The sequence below is a fragment of the Lepisma saccharinum genome, chromosome 11 (genome assembly GCF_977018435.1).
Source record: "Lepisma saccharinum chromosome 11, izLepSacc3.1, whole genome shotgun sequence".
In the NCBI taxonomy this organism is placed as follows: Eukaryota; Metazoa; Arthropoda; class Insecta; order Zygentoma; family Lepismatidae; genus Lepisma; species Lepisma saccharinum.
Window position 1 is genome coordinate 13,061,098 of NC_139239.1, and position 21,824 is coordinate 13,082,921.

General features: G+C 38.1%; 1 protein-coding gene across 1 annotated transcript in view; it reads left to right on the forward strand.

Moving 5' to 3' along the window:
• The window catches only part of LOC145995376 (uncharacterized), a 532,139-nt gene extending 511,388 nt beyond the window's left edge, over nucleotides 1–20,751 (forward strand). The window contains exons 12-14 of the mRNA XM_083131981.1: nucleotides 2,131–2,504; nucleotides 5,218–5,320; nucleotides 19,495–20,751. Of these exons, the coding sequence (XP_082988107.1) occupies nucleotides 2,131–2,504; nucleotides 5,218–5,320; nucleotides 19,495–19,647 (630 nt within the window). The 3' untranslated portion in view covers nucleotides 19,648–20,751. The remainder of the gene's footprint in view (nucleotides 1–2,130; nucleotides 2,505–5,217; nucleotides 5,321–19,494) is intronic.
• Nucleotides 20,752–21,824: the final 1,073 nt, after the last annotated feature.

Consider the following 21,824-nt stretch of genomic DNA (forward strand, 5'->3'; position numbering starts at 1 on the left):
ACTCAAGGGTGGACCGCCAAGATATATTTTTCTTTTTTTAGCGAAGCGCGCTACCACGCTTCGGGTTCGAATTTCGGCATGGGCGTTCTTTGTGAGTGTATCTCATCAACTTCATCATGTCATCATTCATCTCATCGTCGCGATCAGTCAAATGTGGAAGAAAAGCGACGATAAATTCTTGTACTGTATTTCCAATTTGTTTTTTTCTCTCTCCTCTATATTTTCTATTTTCCCTACTTTTGTTCTTCTACTTCTTTTTTCTGTCATTTTCTTTCCTCCGCTATTAGTCTATCACTTTCTCTCTGTTTCTGTATGATATATCAATTTATTTCTCCCTTAATGTAATTATTGATTCACTATACATGGATTGATTGATTTTCTTTACAGTCTGTAACAAAATAACGGCACCACTTAACACAACAATGAAACGCAAACTGTGTTTTAGATGATATGTAGACAATTAATTATACCGCTCATATTTTATTTTAGATTAATCCTGGGCCTTGTTTTATATGTCCATATATGAAAACCCACCTGATTTCATGGCCATTATCTTGCCTTGTTTGCGTGGTGACGTGTCACTTAGGATTTTCCCCATGCCTGTACGCTGGTCACAGTTACTGCACTTTAGTAATTGAGAATAGTCTCGACTACCTCTCAGACACGGCTGGAACACACTTTAGTAATCTAGCGATAGAGTGAAATCCATTACACAGATTTTCCACCCACTATTCACATGATTTCCACCAGTAAACATGGCTGCACGTCAGGAACAGGCGGCAGCCATTTGCACACAGACGTCAGAGACACCTGTTGGCAGAGAGTGGAATGAAAGACAGCAGTGCAAAATAACAAAAAAGAATCAAGATGCACCAAGGAACAATCCCAAGTGCATTTGCCACCGTTTTTCTTTCACATTATTACAATTGCAATTTAAACATATTTCAATATTCCCCTCCTTTTTAGCGGTGATGCAGTTATTTTGTTACAGACCGCATTTTACTTCACTTCTTGTGCCACTTTTGGCTAATTTGCGAAGATGGGGATGAGTAATGATATGATGAAATTGATGAATGGACACTCACAAACATCCATGCCCAGGCCAGGTTTCGTCGTAGCTCAATGTGCTAACCACTCCGCCACGGGGGCGGCTGAATTAATCGAGAAAGCCTGTTTGAACTACTCCTGACCAACCGACGGGGGCTGTAGATTTGTTCACACAGTTTTCAAAATTCTATCTGTTATAGTTCCCGAAAAACGAAACGTGTTTTGTATGTGAAACTTTTCAAGACACCAGAATTACAAATTATTTGGATAATTTGCATTATATTGACTACAATCATATAGTTTTCAAATTATATGCTTTACTTTATTTTAATAGTTGTATTGCCTATGCCATGAAAAATAGATTTGGAAGAAAATTGGTAGACGTAGAGAAAAATGTAGGGGTCGACCAATATGAAAATTTGGCTAATACCGATAAGTACTGTTTCAAAATTAACCGATCCCGGTAATCTACTGGTTCAATATAAAATTGCAAATATTCTTGATGGATATGAATTGTTGGTTAATTAATCATATTTTTGTCTTTGAAAAAAAGCTGTGGATTTTGACCTTTACTTTGCAAAGTTACAGTAGTATACGAAAAATAATTTTATATCCAGAAAATAAAAAGATAATGCTATAATTCTAAAGTATATTACATTGTCATTTACAAATATGTCGAATTTGTACAATTATCGGTAACTTTATATACACATCGATATGCCTATTTCGGCCAATACCGATCGAGTACCTAATAATCAATCTCATTCCTAACAAAAAATTATAAAATTTTATCCTGGATATGCTAAGGGAGATTTCACACTGAAGCGACACGCTAAATATATTGCTTGGGAACGAACCAATCAACAGCAACGATCCACACCGCATCAGCGTGAGAATCCGCTGCCTGTGCCTGTCGCTTGCCGCTTAGGTGTGAAATCTCCCTTACAGGAAGTTATGGTCGAAAAATAAATTGATGCATACAATTCAATAATGACAGTAAAATGTTTAAGGTGGTGTTTTTAAGAAACTTCTCAGACTGTTTTCATTGTACTGGTCGTCGTTAGAATTACTGTATAATTTCAGGGTAATTCTCATGTAGTATACAACGGCTCCTTCTACTACAACCAGAAAGGCGCTCCAAAAATAATTAAATACGATCTGAATCAGCGGAACACGATAGAAATGGAACTGCCAGGAGCAACTGACTCAGGCCACAACTATCTATACACTACGGAGTACAATTACGTGGACTTCTCAGTGGATGAAAACGGAGTGTGGGTGATCTATGGACTGGCTCCCTCCAACAATACCATCGTCAGGAAATTGGACGCTTACCACATGAAGACAGAGTATGCGTGGAACATTAGTGTTGACCATCACAAAGTTGGAGAAATGTTCATAGTCTGTGGTGTGATGTATGCTGTTGATAGTGTGACGGAGAGGAATACGAAAATCAGGTGAGATCTAGTAATATTCAAACCATACAGTCACTGGCATGCACAGGTGGGGCTGATGGCCCCTTCCGAAAATGTAAGAAAATCAAGATTTCAAATGAAACGGTAAAGAACTAGGGGAAACAAAGTGATAAGTGAAAATTCATTTTTAAATGATCCAGATTACAATTTTTTGTATTTGAACAACTCTTTAAAACTAAGATTAAAAATGTAAATTACGAAAAATGTTATACTTTGTAACTCAGCCCACCCTAGAAAGCAGTAATATAATATCCACCTTTAAAATTTCAGCCCCCTTCGAAAAATACGCCTGCGCTACGCTAGTGCATAGAGTCCAAGCTACAAAATAACAAGCGTTATGAGTGCTGAGTGAGCGCGTTGATTGGTTGCAATCAGCCTAGAGAGACAAATGATGTCAAAAAAGGGTATACTAATCACTAATGTTATTTACTTTCTAACCATTATTACATCATAACTAAATTAAAATAGTTTGCATTATCAACAAAAGAAACAAATATGAAGGTATAGTTGTAAAAGTGCTTATGTTTTGTTACTTTACTTCGCTTGTTATTATTTATAATATATACAGAGCATTCCCTGACATTCGCTACGAGACTCGGCGGCAAGCGGCCCGGCATCAGCTCTTGTCTCTCCCGGTGAACGGGTCAGTGACAGTCGCTAGAGTCGGCTATTAAAATTACAGTTTTCATATTGTGTACTAACCTTGACTACAGAAGGTGTTGAAAATTATGTCCCTCTGCTGCAACACATTCCTGGCATCTCCGAAGGAAATTGGCATTTACACGTGCAAGTTCGTCTACTGTAATTCTCCCGATTTCTCGTACAATACTCTCTTTTAACTCACGGATGGTGTGCGGATTGTCTTTGTATACTTTATTTTTAGATTTCCCCATTTTTCTTTCCACTTTTATTCAGAACTGATCCTGTTACTCTAAACTTTTTTACGAGGTTTAATATAAGCGACTGTCGCGGACCCGTTCACCGGGAAAGACAAGCGCCGATGCCAGGCCGCTTGCCGCCGAGTCTCGTAGCGAATGTCAGGGAATGCTCTGTATATTGTATCATTGGTTTCATGGTCGTCTTTATTCAGACATTACAGATCTCAGTATTCAGTGGCATGTCCTGGTATTTCAAGGGGGGACCTTCCGACTTGTTTTTTTGTTGCCAGTTCTCTATTCTCCAGCTTTACATATATCTGACTTTCTTTTATAGGAAACTTGGGCCAAAGGGAGGGGAGGGGCTTACGACCCCAGTAACGACATTGTGCACGCCACTGCTAGTATTACTTGAACATGAACTAGATTCAGTACTAAGGCTTCAATTCTTGATTTATAATAAAAGTAAAACCAATGATAATTATACACTGAGTGCTCACTGAATTGCGACCACCTACTTAATTCCTTGTTGGTTCACCTTTGACTCGGAGGATGGCTTGAACACGACGTGGCATGGATTCCACGACGTTCTGATATGTCTCCACGGGGATCTGACACGATATATTCCTGATGGCATCCCATAACGAGCCAACTGACGTTGATGCAGGATGCATGGTTCGAAGAGCTCGTTCCACAACACCCCACAGATGCTCTATGGGATTTAGATCGGGGGAGTTAGCGGGCCAATTCATATGCTGCATCTCTGTGGAATGTTCCTCCAGCCAAGCAAGTACAGTCACGCCTCGGTGGACAGTTCACTGTTACCCTGGAAAATGCTTTCTCGGTGTGGGTAGAAGTGTTGCATTGTGGGGTGTAAGTGGTCCCCTAACACCTCCCGATACATAACGGATGTCACACAGCTGTCCATACTTACGAATGTTCTCAGTCCATGCCAACAGAAGCAACCCCACACCATACAGCTGCCCCCACCCGCCTGTACAGCACTCACCATGCAGGAAGGGTCCATAGCCTCATGCTGTTTGGCGCCACACATGCACACGCCCGTCACAGTGGTGTAGCAAAAACCGGGAAAATAAACATTTTTCGAGCAGGCCTCATCTCCAGGAAGCTATCAACTCGGGGCAAGCCCCGGTACCTAACGACCTATAGGGTGAGATGGGTAAAGGCAAATGGATAATAAACCTTTTCCTGCTCCCCCCAAAAATAGGCAATAGTTAGGCTGGAGAGTTCAATGAACAAACCGATCTCTGAGTTGTCAGTAAAGACGGATTTTTAGAGTTGAGTGGGTCGTCTACTGTGGAACTTCATGCGTGCCAGTGTTGCGTAGGATATGGGTGTTGTGCATCCACTGTTGTATTGGTCCCGTAATTCCCGGATGTTGATGGTGCGTTCAGCTGTCACGAGCCGTTTGACTCTCCCCGCGGTGTCACCTTCCGTACGGCCTTACAATTTTGCCTCTTGGTGGTCGTTGTGCCACACACTGTACACCTTCACCGACCAGTGTCGCTGTCTGGGTTATTGACGCGCTTGATGCTCTTATGGAACGACGTTAAATCCTCAACACCTCTCATTTTAACGTGTGCTGTTCGACTAACATGTAGCGTTGTGTCTATACATTCACCACGATATTTCCAGTCGGGGTGGTCATGTGATCATAGCAGCTGCTGGGCCATTCCTTGTTGTTTGGAGGGATGGATGGTGTCTCCATTCAGTGAGCACGGATGTCATTCCTTGCCCTTCCTATCCGCTCCATTTGAATCGTAATGTGATTACCTACAATTCGTGTTTTCATTTTACAGGTTCGCTCTGGACCTGTACAGCCGTAAGGTCCATGATGTCAATTTGGCATTCACGAATCCGTTTAGGAAAACAACTATGATTGGCTACAATCCAAAGAATAAGGTAAGATACAATTCCCAATCCTGGTGTTTTCAAAATACTCCTAGCTCAGCTTTTGAATTGTTAGAATTTTATCATTGTAGTTAACATTTGAGTGTTTGAAAAAGCATTTTGAACTTTTAATGCAGTTATTCCGATGTGTTTGATTATATTACTGCATTCTAACAGCAAGAATTTTCAATTTGTTTTCTGCTTGATGCCAAATATAGTTCTCATCCACTTTCTTCATTGTTATCACTTCGTTTTATGCAAGATGGTGATTTCATTGTTTGGGGTGTTTAGAAATAACGACTTACTTGAAACACAGTTAGAAGTAACAGTTACTTTTTAATTGAGTAGCTGTATCTCGGTTACTTTTCCAAGTAATGAGTAACTAAGTTAACAGTTACTTTTTGTGTTTTTCGACGGTAATGAATTGTTACAAAATGAAAAAAGATGTTAATCGTTATATATCCATTCGCTATTACCTCTGAATTTTCACATTAAAATTATGCTTTTATTATGATTTAATAAAAATTAATGTTAATTTTAAATGGTCAGCCGAGAACTTATCAGTCTCCCTCGTAACGTGAACCTTGCGGCTGGCATTCCAATCCTCTCACTGACACAATACACATACACACTGCAATAACACAAACAAGTAACGGCAAGTAACCAAGAATAACACTCTTGCGCACAGTACGAAATTAACACGCTCTTGGTTTACATCTGCTCGCCACAAAAAACTCGAGCTCGGAGATTTCGGATTGTAAGGAAGCTCACGAACACCATTGACTTTTAACAGTTTCGTCTACAGCGTAATCTTGATACAGTGTTGCACATTCGAAACCTCCAAACGATCCCCATCGGCACAAAATTCTTTCAAGGATATAAACTTAAGCAGGACGTTACTGGTCAAAACTATGATTAAAATGTTTTATTATCTGTGGCTCTTAACATCGTTTCTAAAGCGTATTTATTTGTGTATATAAGGACAGAACTTGGATGAATTACAGATGATAAATTATAACACAGGTTAGTGCTCGTTTTGCAATATTTATATAAATGTCTGCATATGTCCATAAAAATAAGCGGGCATTACAGGCCGCAAATGTCGGCATCTCCGCCAGCGCCGCCCGCCACGCTTCTCCCGATCTCTCGGCTGAAGATCGAAATGGACGCACTGTAGATACGTGCCTGGACAGTTGTATATATTTTTTAAAAAATAGTGTGTACTGAGTTATTCGTAAAGAAAAAGGCCTTAAGGTAGGAGCGTTATAGTGAAGTACCAGACAAGTTAGCTCGGTTCTCTTCAACGCCTCGCGGCTCAAGTCAAGGTAAGAACAAGGAAATGTTAGAACAGCTGGTCGCTAGACGTCAGTCAGTGCATCCAGGTTTGTTATACTGCAGGAGGCCTTAGTTAACAGCAGACGTCGCTCATACACTGTTGCTGATACTCTTCTGTCGTCTGCTTCTCAGTCGTACAAACAGACCGAGATAGCAACAGGCAGAGGTCCCTCACCCTTCTAGAAGGGTGCAGCGAGCTAGCTGTGGCAACCGGGCTCGCTCATTCGCGGACCTGATTGGTTCTCGCAGACACTCCCCCATATTGTCGTTTGCTGCAAGCCCGCGAAGCGATCTTTTTAAGGCCTCATAGAGAATAGTCGATTGTCGAAGTATGAAACATGTAGTAAGTTGTGAACGAAACTACAGTTTCTTTTCATACTACAGGTAGTCCACAAGTTGGGTTGGGAGCTTTAGAATAGTTGGAATTACTCGTTTTGCATCAGCGCTTGAAGTGGATAATATTAACTTGGGGTTGGGAGGGGGTGTTTGGTCGAGCCCTGGTGTTAGCGAGGGGGTATGTTCCTATGGATTAACATGGCGACAGTGAGACAAGTGGGAGGGATGCTTTGTGAAAATTTCGCCAGCTGGGGTGATACTATGCCCCCGCATCCCCCCATTCCGAGCACTGTTTTTGCATGAAATACATTATTTGTCAGTACAGCTGAATTTCATTAGTTCCAGTCGTCATACCAAGATAGAAAGATGGAAGGTTAAATATTTGACATTGAAGTGATTATCGTATATCCAGTAATGGTGGCTTTGCGTTTCAAGTATAAGCATGTACAATGCACGCGCATATTAAGCAAAAGTCATTAGTCTGTGAGCCGACCCCTGTGGCAAAGTGATTATCACAGCTCGCTACGACGCTGGGTTTGAATCCCGACCTTGTCGGTGTCCCTTTATAGGTTTCCCAGACGTCCCGTATTTACGGGATTGTCCCTTTTTTTAAAAAAAATGGCCCGGTACCCCGGAAAATGTTCTCGGGACGCCCATTTGTCCCGTATTTAGCTAAAGAAATAATAAGTGAATGAGAATAAGTGATGTTCTGAATTTTATAGTAATGCCTTGGGAAAAAAAGTCCTCTTAAAAGACGCCAACAGTTCACTCAAATATTAATATATTTTGTCAAAATGTTAAAAAATTAGGGATTAACAATGCTTTAAACAGCAATTGATTTTGTAATGTTTAACAATGTTATAAAGAATAAATTTAACTATATTCATGCCTATATAATCTGCATGTCCCGTTCCTTTTATTCTAGAAATCTGGCACCGCTACCTTTTATCAATTTCAACATATCATTACTCATCCTCATCTTTGCGATTAGCCGAAAGTGGCAGAAAAAAGAACTTTAAAAAACCAAATCAAATCAAATCATTAGTCTGTGCATGCACAACAATAATGTGAATGTTGAAGTCAGGTCCTCGTTACTTTCATCTTTCTCATAATTCTCTGATTGTTAGTGACAGTGGCTTCTTATTAGCATACAATATCTATCCATTGTCTAGTGCTTTTTTTACTAGTACATAATCTAGAATAGAATAATGTCCAATTAACGTTGCACGCTTTGTATTTCTCCTTCGACATCGCTTTAGTCGGCTTCCGTGGTGTAACGCGTTACGAGGTCAGAGGTATTAGGATCGGATCCTGGTCAGGCATGGATTATTATGTTTGCATCGTTCTTTATGTTGCTACTTTATCATTCATCTTCGTCGACGCCATTAACGCAGGAGGTAGAAAAGCGACGTAATAAACGAAAATACAAATAGACAGAAACAAACTTCGTCATTGGCAACACTTCAGTGCTAAGAGTGAGCAATCGACTTCCTGTCGGGACGCACAGTGGCTGTCACTTCGCTGCCTCAGGATACTCACCTACACTTTTCACACACACACATGCAGCTCGAGGGATTCTGCTTCTCTATAGACTCTTGTGAGTATCACTTCAACTCTTTTTATTCGTACTAGTATATTATTTTTTTTTTGATTACGCCATAATGTTGTCAACATCCTAATTCTTGAATATACGAGGGTTATCTCGAAAGTAAGTTGAGACTTATTATAGAAAAGACAAGAATATGTACCATTCACATTGTCATTTTATGTACCTACATACCGTACTCTTTTTCGACATAGTTAGATATGACCTTTGTCCGTGTAACCCTTCGTCGTAGTATGAATGATGACGCCTGTGATGCAGACAACATGGTAACGGGTTCTTTGACCTTATTGTCATCATGGCACTACCGGCCAGCAAGGAAGAATTTAAGATGCAGGTCTGGGAACCAAAGGGGAGGAATTGACAGAGTTGTTCCAGGGAAATGACGTAATGAGATCTTACGTTACAGTTTGGTGTGTGTGTGTGTGTGTGTGGCGTCATAGGGCGTATGGTAAGGATATAGCTACAGGTATAATTTGAAAGGGGGCTTAAGAACGCCTCGATCCCACCCCAATCCTGATCGTGACTCATGATAATATTGTCTCCAAAGCGTACGTTCACATTCAGCATAGGTGGGTTTCATGTGACGTCATGATGCGCACAGCCGGCATGTTTGCGGCCAATTTTATTTGTCGTTTGCAAGGAAACATCCACCACGTAGCGTTCGTTACATCTGCACAAACTGCACGTTTGCTTCAAATCAGGAATGTCTGTTAGAACCTCCTGCCCGCCAGCTTGAATTCCGTATGCTTACAAGAACTAGCCTCAATCATGTCACGTCAAAGTCAAAATACAACAGTTTGTGACGTAGGTGAAACACACCTGCATTGAACAAGAGGTGATAGTAATTAAAGGCACATTCTGGTAAGATTGTTTGGAGCTCTGCCACCACTTTGAAGATGTGAAGTCGATCTACATGTAAATACACTCTCAGTATGTCTCATTGCCTTGTATGACATTTAATCAAATTGTGTGACATGGTCCGTCGAGATTTTCCTACAATCATACAGCTTGTAGTTAAATTAGAATATTAATGTACTGTTTGCATATATAACTAGTTATGCCTATGAATTTGTATAACCTCTCTAATAATAATTTGTTTGCTAATGAATATGAATTGGATTTATTTAATCAAGGACCATGCCATTTGATGGCAAGGAACATTCGAAGCTATTCGGTCGGTTTTACGTACTACTACACCGAATTAAACACGTTTTTCCAGTTCGTTACTTAATCTTATTAAATTACTCTTGGATTGAGACATGAAAACCACAGAAATCTAGTTTCAGATCGGAAGTTGAACATCCTTCTTGCGTATTGCTAACCAGATCGCTACAAGCAGAAAGTAGACGATACTGTTCCAAAATGTAGGACACAATTGCAGTTACAATACGTAAATATATTACTGAGGAATATTAGAAAAAATGTGAAATGACAAATTTTCATTTCAAAATTCATTTTTTTTAAATGGATACTTTAGTAGAAAATCATCAAACTTCTAATATCAGCACTACAGCGTGTTCCAAGTAGGAGTGTTCCTGACGGGATCACGACAGGAAATTTCAAAATCCAGTAGTTTGAAACTTTATTCTAACTTGTGTAACGTTTCATGCGTAAACTGCAAACATGTTGTTGTATTTATTTTATTTATAGAAATGAATTCGGTAAGACCAAAACTATCCCCTGTTCATTACACCGTGCCATGAAGGCACATAGGAGGTAAGGCTTCACACAATCTTGATCTCGGCCATAGTTGAGGTGATGTGATCAGCACCGCGCACCAGCCACCTTTATCCCCGAAGGTTTCCCCCGGTACGCATTGGTTACAAGCTGGGTGACACCCCAGAGGCGCTCTGTTGAGGGCCGTTGTCAGAAAAATTCGCGCCTCATATAACCCACCCCGAGAATCGAACGCGTGTCTCCCGCGCGGCAGTTGTAATTAACCTCATGTGTTAACTTTTGTAGATACCTACTTTGAAGTTGGTCAGGAACTCGCTCAAGCTTCCCGCCGAGTATTATATTCCCAATAGCTGAGAAAATCATTTTTTTTTTAATGAGAAATCGGAAAGACAAGCATATGATAATTTCATGACTCATTAATTCAGAAAGTAAATTCTAGTTACTACAAAAAAAATAACTTTGGTGCGCTTAGCGTTTTGCGATAAACGTAGCTGTTAGAGGGAGATTATTTCCGTAACATCTTTGACAGTTATGCATTTAAAGATTCGGAACGAGTCACAACTCTCGAAGCAGCCAATTAACAAGCGAGCCGCTGACGTCATCTCAACCCAGAACTTATCGCTAAGCCCATTGCTCAGGTTCTACACGCCCACTAGGTTCGCTAGACAGACTCGCGCAGTCCGCTGGAGATTTTCCGAAAGTAATTCGACTCTACTTCCATGGACTGTACTGCTCGCTGGTGGCTTGCAAACAGCGAATTAGCGATCAGTTTGAATTTTCTTCTACTAGCATCGGGCATTTTCGAGTCGCAAGGCACCGAACCATTGTACGAATTAACGGGGGAATGCCGGGGATCCCCCACCGCCACAAAATATTTTATCCTCGGCAAAAAAATTATTATCCCTGCATGTATGTTTTTATTCCCCTCAAAGAAAATGAAATTGAAAGAATACAGTATACTATTTCTTAACTGTAAAACACAAAAGAAAAATTATTCGTGTCCATTGATTGTAAGGTCATCAAAGATTTTCATGCCGAAATGATGTGTAAGCTTCTGGATTAAAGTAGGACTATTCTGCATCTGACCAACCTCTCAGAATATGTATTCAAGTGTTTAAAAGAACCTAGGTTGTTGAATGGACGTTATGCTAATGGAAATTTGGATACGTTTTCGGTGTTACTAGTTCGATAGCTATTTTTGTGTAAGAGTTTTGGTTAGAATGTAAATTCACTGTTTCTAAATTACGTCATAAATTTATTAAGTAAGATTTAATGGCCTAGGTTAGAACCAATCTTCAAGGTACTTGCAACCGCAAGCCAATCGTTTAGTTTACTGACTGGTAACATGTACAAATTTGCACACTCAAAAAACATACTTCCAAAAATGAAATCACAAATACCACTGAGTGGGCCAACGGCGCCAGCAAGGGAGGGGCGCACTTGCCCACTCCAGATATCTCGAAAAAGTTCATGTAATTCGAATTATGAAATTATAGCGATATACAGTATTATTAAAATGAGTATTGTTTTCTGCGATTTACAGGATGTCAGTTACAGCACTTAACTGCCATGTCCAACAAAATAACGAGAGAACGTTTCCCAAGGGACATTAGAATTGGATTGGATTGATTTGGTGTTTTTTGTCCACTTTATGCACAGAAAGCTAATCGGGATTGGACCTACAGTTTAAAGTGGGATCCGAACCACTATGTGCCTCCACCGAAGGGACATTACCTAGAATCACGTCGACTACCGTATAACTAGGGATATGCAGGATGGAAAAAAAATCGTCGGGATGGGATTGGGAAGGCAAAAATTGATAATCCTGACGTTCGGGTCTGAAATAAATTTCTAAATTGTACACACTATTTCCTCTTCAAGTGATTGTTTTTGCACTTCTGGAATAAAAACTGTTAATTTCAAGAAATTTCAGACACTTATAGCGCAGAAAATATCAAGAATTAGCTTCTTTCAAATAAGATCCTTTGGAATTTCTCGGCTGTTCGGAATTACGAAAAGTTGGGATCTGACCTCGATATAATTCACCGTGGCGTAGCGTTTCGTCCGAATTCCAGGAACAGGCCGCCTACGTTTACCTCACCGAGTAGCGTTTCGTCCGAGGGCTACCATCCTAATAGTGTTTAATGCAGCTTTAAAACCTATTGTTCATTGCTTAGGTTTACAGTGCGATAAGGTCCATTGTTAGCGCCAGCCAGGACTGCGTGTCTTCTATAATTGGCACCTATATGAAAATAGAGGTGGGCCTGCCGTATAGCCTCGCACTCGGCGTGCACGACAGGGGATCGTAAGTGACCCACGGACGCCGTGGACCCGCACGGATAATCCATGGATATTTTAAGTTATTTTTAGAACATTACCTTGACAACTGCATGGAATTACCACACTCGGCCTAAAATTTATAAAAATGTAAGGCCTAGTCCCAAAATTAAATTGCAGCTTGCACTTTGTCATTTATAATGTGTTACACAAATGCTTGATATATTATATACTTCAATTTTAGCAGCTGTCGCTTTGTCAGTTAGTTGATATAAATATAGATAACATCTTAAGAATAAATTATAATCTCAAAGTATTTTAATCCATTTGGGTAAAGAAAGAGACATTTCTTAAAAATTTGGCTGTCTCCTGACTGCTCCATTGCTTCAGTGGCTCTTAAAATTCTGTTGTCCATCGAGACATATTTCTTCTTCCTTTTCACCCCTTCTAAATTCAGCTCCATTTTTACAATCTTAGCATCTGAATGTTCTGCTTCTTTCTTCAAATACATAATCACATCAGGAACACACTCGTGGCTATCTTCTTTAATTAATTCACTGTTGTTGGTAATACCTTGTCCACGACATGGTCACGCAACACAAAATAACACCACACAACTTCACCAGACCGATTCTCCCTCTCCTTTGTGTACCGGTATCCATTACATATCAAACTCGGTTGACCCCTTTTAGTTGTTGTAAACTCCATCTTACGAATAGATGTGTTCTCCTTGAAAGCACTGATCCAAATAAGACCAACAGTGCCTTGCGCCCCCTCTGGTGCCACAGGTAGTCAAGGTGTGACTCATCATCAGCTGCACTGCACTGCAACTCGGACGAAACGCTGCGGGATCATAATTCACAACCCGTCATTTTCAATTACTACTTTTTCACACTGTCCTTCGGCATGTAAAACCATGGATCAGAGGTACATACCATGCAGGACAGTAGATCAAGTGATATCTGATGGGTATCTATATTTTGTGAAAAAGTACAAAAAGACGTAGAACGGTCGATCAACAAAGTTATAGATGTTTATTTTATTTAATTGTAGTTGTCTCCAACAGAGAAAGCTTCTCCAATTATGGGAGACTTGCATACAGTTTAAATATACATACATAATTAATAATATATAAAAACACACATACACACAAATAAAGAGATACTTCACACAAATAGATATTTACAAGACAAAACAATACAAAGCCATACCTACACTCATAGTAAATGGTAACAATATACCTATCACCCATGATATATATACATGTTTAGATATCCCTAAATGTCTGCACTTACAAGACAATAATTTCTATAATTTCTTGCGCAAACCATAATGATTGAAATTTTGTCTTGCAAACATTCAGGGAATACAAAACAATACAAAGCCCTACATACACTCATAGTAAATGATAACAAATAAATATCTCACCTATAACATATATTTATATTCAGAAGTCCTAAATATTTGCACTTATAAGACAATAATTTCTATAATTTCTTGTGTAAAACATAATGATTGCAACTTTGTTCTATAAATATTCAGGGAATACGAAAAGTCTAACTCATTATCTATCATTGATAACTTATTGTACAAATCTAACATTTGCTGTAACGGAGAGTTTTGATACTTCTTAGTTTTAGCCATTTGACAATTCAGCAAGTTTCTATTTCGAAGATGACAACATGTAGTATTAAAAGATATTTTGCTTAAAATTTGAGCATTATCAATAAGGCCATTAATTATTTTATACAAAAATAGCTGTTGCATAAAAATTCTCCTTGACATTAATGATGGCATGTCGATTTCTTTTTGAAGTGTATTGGTAGATAACATTTAAACATTACAATTCTTACCATGTTTTTTGGAATACAAATAACGTTGAAAGAGTTTTTGTATTTGTTCTATTTTTTCTATATATATTTTAGCTATTGGTGACCAGATTATAGATGCATATTCCAAGGTACTCCTAACCATTGCATTGTATAATAACGTGATTGCATCCAAATCCTTTAAATATTTTGACATTCTAATTACAAAACCTAATTTTTTGTATGCAATATTTACCATTTGTATTATATGAGTGGAGTACGAGAGATCCTTGTCAATTATTATACCAAGATCCTTCATAGTATTGACTCTTTCCAATTTTTGGTTGTTTATGAAGTATTCACATTGCACGTTCGATTTATTTGCAGATAATACCATGTAATAACATTTTTTTATATTGAGATCAAGTTTATTTTGAATACTCCATTGATAAACACGCTTTAAATCTTCCTGCAATTGACAAGTATCTTGCAACTTTGTAATTTCTTTATATATTTTGATGTCATCTGCATACATTAGACAACTAGATTTATTAATACTTAATGGTAGGTCATTCACATACAGTACAAAAAAAAGAGGCCCTAAGTTTGATCCTTGCGGTACTCCAGAGTTTACATCATATTTAAAAGATTTTGTCAACCTAAAATCTACATATTGTCTTCTATGGAAAGGAAGTAAGGCGAATTCAATTTCTATGTCGTAGATAGGAGACTTGAGTCTGAACTTGTATACAGTGCCAAAGTATTATAAATTCAATTTGAATTTTATGATTTGTAAAGTAATAATAGTAATAATATAGCAATAATAGTAACAACAAAACAACAACAGTACAAGTTTCTATGACTGAAGCGCAAGGTAAGAAATCTTACTGTGTCCCCCACCACCACCCCCCGAGAAAATATCCTGCGGGAGGCCTTGGAGTGGGCATCGCCCCACCCCCCCAAAGCAAAAGTTTGATTCGCACAGTCACCGAACGCTGTTGGCGGGACGTAATAAACGAGCGTCAGATACATCAAAGGTTGCCAGACGTACTGTAAAGAGAGAGAGAGAGAGAGAGAGAGAGAGAGAGTTCTACGCAGTAATGTGCCGTACACTATACATTTACATACATACGCAGTATAATTTTGTTTTACTTCCACGGCGCCCTTTGCTAAGTTATCACCTTTCGCCATGTTGTTTACATAGATTGCGTCATCTACGTGTATAAAATGGTCTACGTGTAGAATGTAGACTATCGTTGTTTACGCGTAAACGCACATCACTGGTTCTACAACAACGATATCGTCAGCACCAGAAATCAACGAGCCTTAACAGTACAACCAAATAGTACCCTTTCTCTGTGGTACAACTGCACACGTGGACTTGCTCAATGAAGCTTCTGGAACGACCACCCACACCCACAGGTCCGCATGCAACTGGCTTGGCAACGTTGCTTCGGAAGAGCGATGCTACCCTACAGCTTTTACTTTGCAACTGATGTTGTTGACACCCATCGAAGACGATTAGAGGACAGAAAGAGCCAGAAGTTCAGCCGCCAGCTGCAAATGCGACCAGTGTAAGTAGTTACTAAAGATATAACTGATGATCCACAACATATCCTGCGTGGAAGATTGTACAGTCACGGACACTTCTGAGTTGTAACAACTCCATTTACTTTCAATGGGATCGTTACTATCCAGAAATGTTCGTGACTATACGTTCGTGCATGTTGCTATCGATTTGAGGAATGTAAAAAGGCAATAACCACAAATAATTTGATATCGTACACAAACCACTGAAATTGTACTTGGCGTGTGGAAGAGATAGTCCCAGCGCCTTTTGAACTTCTTGATTTTCTGAAAATATACTGCTCATGGAGAAGTAACTGTATCGATTGAAACTAAAAAATAAAAGTTTGTAGCCTAAAGCATTTGGTCATCTATAGATAAATAATTCCTGTAGAATTGATATGTTTCAATTGCAATATATTCTGAAATATATGTTCATATACCCTAATGGAGGGGAACTAGAATAAACAAGAAATCTGACACGAAAATAAGGAAGTTTGGCTCCTGGCAGTAGCTTCCATTTGTGACAATCTAAGCGTATCTTCTATTTTCCATCCACTGCATGAACGAAGTTAATGTAAACAAAACTACGTGACTTCTGAGAAATATTTGATGTGTTAGATCTGTTGTTTTGCCCGTGAATATATTGATCGTAGTATGAGCTGTACAGCACGTAGTATAAGGTTCCACAACTTCATGTAGCAGCTACATTGAGTGTGTTATCACATGCAATGTATTCCTATGCGAAATATTCCTGCAGAGCCGCCATTCGAACAACCAATAGAATTTATCAAAAGCCACGTTTGTTTTGTTTACATTGACTTCGTTTTTGCAGCGGACAGAGAATAACTTCTCTGTTGTGGAATATATGGAACCGTATCGTTTCATATTTGTCCAGCATTTAGATTATGAGCAATGGCGTGCATATAGGGGGTTGACGGGAGTCATAACCACCGTTTGGCCCAGTATTCCTTAAAAAAAGGAACATCAAAGACAGAAAATGATGATAAAATAAGGGTTGGTTACTAAAAAATTGTATACGTACCCCCCCCCCTCGCCTTTTCGAAAATCCTGGGCACGCCACTGATTCTGAGAGAACACGGTGAAAGTAGCATAAATATCGTAATTCGAAGCTTGAACGATAAAATTAAGGTCTCTCTTTGTTTTAACAAGCTTTTGAAAAAAATCCAAAACCATTCAGAGCTTGCTTATCTAAACCAGTTCACTTAGGGACATTTTTTCTTGGGACCTCGTGCTTTACCAGCTTGCATCTTTTCTTTAACTTTTAAACGTTTCTTCTCAGTCAAAGTTCTCTGGTCTCATAGCAGTTCCCTTCCACATTAAGGAACGTCAGCGTAATTGCTTCCGAATACACACCATTCCTCACTCGCTTTGAACCAGGCCTACAAAAAGCGGGAAAATCTATCCTCTCCTCCAATCCACTATTTTCTCGTCATCACTCAGGTGGTTTGCCAATTTTGGAAATCGATGCGTAAAACATTTTCGCAAGTTAAAAAAAAGCGGGTTTGAAAAAAAAGTAGGGAATGGGGGAAAGTGGAATCCAATAACCACCGAGTTGGAACCGGAATAAAGCTAGCCACCCTCTGTCTGCCTGTGAAGTGGAGGGAGAGAGGGAGCACCCCTTAAGAGAAACACTGATCCGCCATCGCTCAGAGAGCATCCCTGTAACAGGAGCTCTGATCTGCCATCACTCAGAGTGCTTTCTATCGGGGACTCCTGCCAGAGTTGCCAACTCCGACAAATTTTCCTTGAAATGGTGTAAAGGCAATAGATGTGTTTCGGAACTTGTAATGTTTGTTCTATCTGTCAAGGTCATATTTAGAAGTTTCGCAGGAGTAGAAAGTGTTTTTGTTTTTTTGTTATTATTATTATTATGTTGTTGTTTTTATTCTTTTCTACCCCTGGGACTAATCTTGATGGTGCAGATGAAAGGCAACACAGAAAGTTGACCTACTGTTACAGTTATTTGGTTGAAAAAGACTTAGCCTACATGTGTTTTATTTATGTTTCTGGTAAGTCTTCACATATTATTACACAAATAAAAAAATTATGGAGCAAGGTGTCAAGTTTTCAGGAAGGATGAATCATATTAATTTACTCTCTCTCTCTCTCTCTCTCTCTCTATATATATATATATATATAGAGCATATGCTTTAAAAACTTTCTCTTATTAAACAATGACTTCTTTATAGCATGTTGCAAATGAAAATATAGTGTAGATGTTCAAAATTAAGCATGCAAAGAAGCCTAGCTTCCTCCTTAGGAGATTCCACTAACATCCTTTCACCTTAGCATCCAGAGAAGACGTATGGTTGGAAACTGATATGCCAGATTTAGCTCTTCCCAACATTACAAGTTAAGAATTTATGTGTCCTAAAATAACTGTAAATATTGATGACCTTACTTCTGTTGTAAAGAGTACCTCTGATACAGTTACACTACTTATTTTTAAAAGTAGCTAGTTACAGTTTAATATTTGGACCTAAAAGGGATGAGGAGACAGGTGAGTGGAGAAGGTTACATAATTTAGAACTACATAATTTGTATTCATGTCCAGATATTATTAGAATGATTAAATCAAGAAGACTTAGGTGGGCAGGCCATGTGGCACGAATGGGAGAGGAAAGAGGAGTTCACAGGATTCTTGTTCGGAAACCCGATGGTAAGAGACCTGTAAGAAGGCCAAGACGAAGATGGAGGTACAACGTTGAGATGAACCTAAAGGAAATCGGTAGGGATGGAAAAGAGTATATAGATCTTGCTCAAGATAGGGACAAATGGAAGGCCTGTGTTGCTGCAGCCATGAACCTTCGGGTTTAAGAAGGCTAGAGAGTTAGTTAGTTAGTTAGCTAGTTACAGTTAGAATTCCTAAAAAAAAAAAAAGCACTGGATTAGTTGGATGAAACACTGTGTTTGGCCACAACTTGAACACAGAATCTTCAGAGATGATATTTTATTTATAAATGTGATACATTTCTTTTAAATAAAACATATTGACATTAGTAGTACAAAGTTATTTTCTTGTGTATGAAAACCGAAGTCAATATTAGAAATATAATTTCCACATTTCTTTCAAATAAACCATTAGATTTTCTAATATATTATTTTATCTGGAAATAAAATTTCTAATGCACTTCATAAATCAGTTTATTAAAGTGGCACAAATGTAAATCACAAGAGCTATTTAAAAATAATGAGCCAACCTATGTGGCAGAGTGGTTAGCAAAGCATGCTTCAATGCCAGGGGTCCCAAGTTTGAATCCCTTAATCAATTTCATCACATCATCACTCATCCTCATCTTCGCGATTAGCCAAAAGTGGCAGAAATGCAAAATAAAATAAAATAAATCAATTGATGAATTATATAAAAATAATGCATTATATTCATACATGATATACTGTATATTCGTACACATTTGTACATGCACATTTATCTACATTTCCCTAATGTAAAAAAAATATTCTTTTTCATATAGGAAAAAATATCTCAGTACAGCATAGCCTTGTGTACTATCAGGAATGTATATATGAATAAATTTTCTACTTTCTTTCCTTTTCAGGAGCTTTACACTTGGGACAAAGGTAATCAACTGACATATCCAGTTAGATATAATGAAATTGAAGACACGAGTGCAAAAGAAGAAAAGGGAGAACCAGAAGCAAGTGCACAAGTTCAAACAGGTTTCGACATCTTCCGGTCTAATGGTCATTGAGATTACCATTAGATTTGATTAGACGGTATTCGTATTTCAAAGACACCACCAACAAGTGAATGAATTTCTAAGGGACTTGGTAGAAAATAGATTGCATATGGTACAGTAAGAAACTCCTTAAGATGTGAAAAATTGCGATAATAATTGCGTCCTGGTTTCTTAAGGCAAGAGCAAAGACTGTCATGTATACTCTCATCGCATAGATGTCGGCGAAGTCGAGTTATGTGGCATTTGTAAAATGTGCAGTCTACTCTACACCAAATCTATGTGCCATTTGCCGATCAGCATATACGAAGCTGCTATCCTGAGACGTGTAAGAGAGAAAAGCACTGAAGAGTTGCTTTTGTAAGAAATGTATATTTTGAATCGAGATTATCTTAATATTGAGGATTTCCTACATCTTTTACATACTCCTTATATCTCTTTTATATTGAAATATGAAAGTACCCATGATGATTAAATGGTGAAAATTAACTTGGTTACTAAGTCGTGGGCCAAAATATGGTAATTTTTTAAAAAGAGAAAAGAAAGTGCCTGTAATAAACTATTTGCAAACAGACTTTTTCCGATATTTCACAACATAACTTAGTGTAACGATAAATGTGTATGTGTTGTTTCTGTATGACAATTTCAGACTTTATTTTCTATGCAGTGCTAATGTACAGATTTACAAGTGTATATAATCTCGCTTGTAGTGACTGTGAAGATAGGAAGACAACATTGATCCTTGATCATGTTTAGGTACATACTCTTCTTAAAGAGAATGGAAAGAACAAACTAAATTGGCCTAATAGATAGCTTTGCTCTAAATCTGGGTCTTTTTTCATATTCATATGAATTTAGTTTTACCATTCTGAGTCTCTACTTACATTATTTGCACGTTTTATTAATAAACATGTTTTGCAAAAAGAAAAAGTATTATTCCTTCTAATATGAAATTCAAACTTATAAATGCATGGTTCTGTTCAACACGCCTTTTAGTCAATTAGCCTGTTTGGTGTGTAATTTAAGTTTGTCAAGTTTTCATTTAGTCAAAACTATCATAGGTGGACATCAACCAGGTCCGTACCCAGGATTTTTTTGAGGGGGGGCCAAGCCCGAAACCGTGGTTTTATATATATATATAATTGTCATGAAATATATATCAATTATTAAATAATTAAATAATACTAATTAATTAATATTTATTTATATTTATAAACATATATAAACAAATTAATTTGCTACATTTATAAAGTATCAAATTAATTTCTTTAACAACTGGTTCAAAATGTCAAGAAATTAGAAGATAGGTGAAATGTTTTTGATAGCTAAATATGACATTTTATTTAATTATTGCTTTTTGTTACTAATGATAATTAAATTTTCATAATTTTATTGTGTTATGTTTCTATAATTATAATTGTGTAAATCTATTATGGTCTCTCAAAAGGAAATATTTCTTATCATAGTTGTAGCTAGAGATTTCAGTGCCCAGGATGAGAATAGATTTTTCGCACCCCCTGCACCGAATTTGTACCACCCTCCTACCTAGATGTAGCTGTCATACTTAGACATTGTAGAAATTTTATGAACCTACTCTTTTCCATTGAATCCAACAAAAAGAAAACTTAAAATTCAAGAAATGTGGCTGATAAAAGGGCAGTTGGTTGTGCATCCCACATCATCTTCTTTCAAGCAGTGTGTGTTATTGTTCAAATCTGCAAATTAAAGATAACTAGTTGGAGGGACTTAAAATGAGAAACTTTAAGAAGACATTAGTTTCCTATGAAATTAACATGTACGTGCTATGTTTTATTCCCGATGACAGGAGGTGAGAAATGGAGGACAAATAACAGGTCGGTCTAATTTCTGTATTCCAGACCTGGAATATCCTGGACAACCCTCTTCGCAGCTGCGGCTGCATTCCTTACTAGACCAATTTGATATAATATTAAAATCTTATCTATGACTGTAGAAGTACGTTTTAACCCCCATGCTGTTACCAGCCCTAAAGAGGGAGAGAACAAGAGATGTATGCAACATTCACACACGGACAGACATTATTCTTTGTTCTTCCTTCTTTGAATGAGTTTATCTTATTCTTAGTAAAGTATGTTTGAAGTCAAAACTAATTGCTTATCTTTGTTGTTATGACACAAACTCTTACGCTCGGAAAATTTTGATGGGGGAAAAAT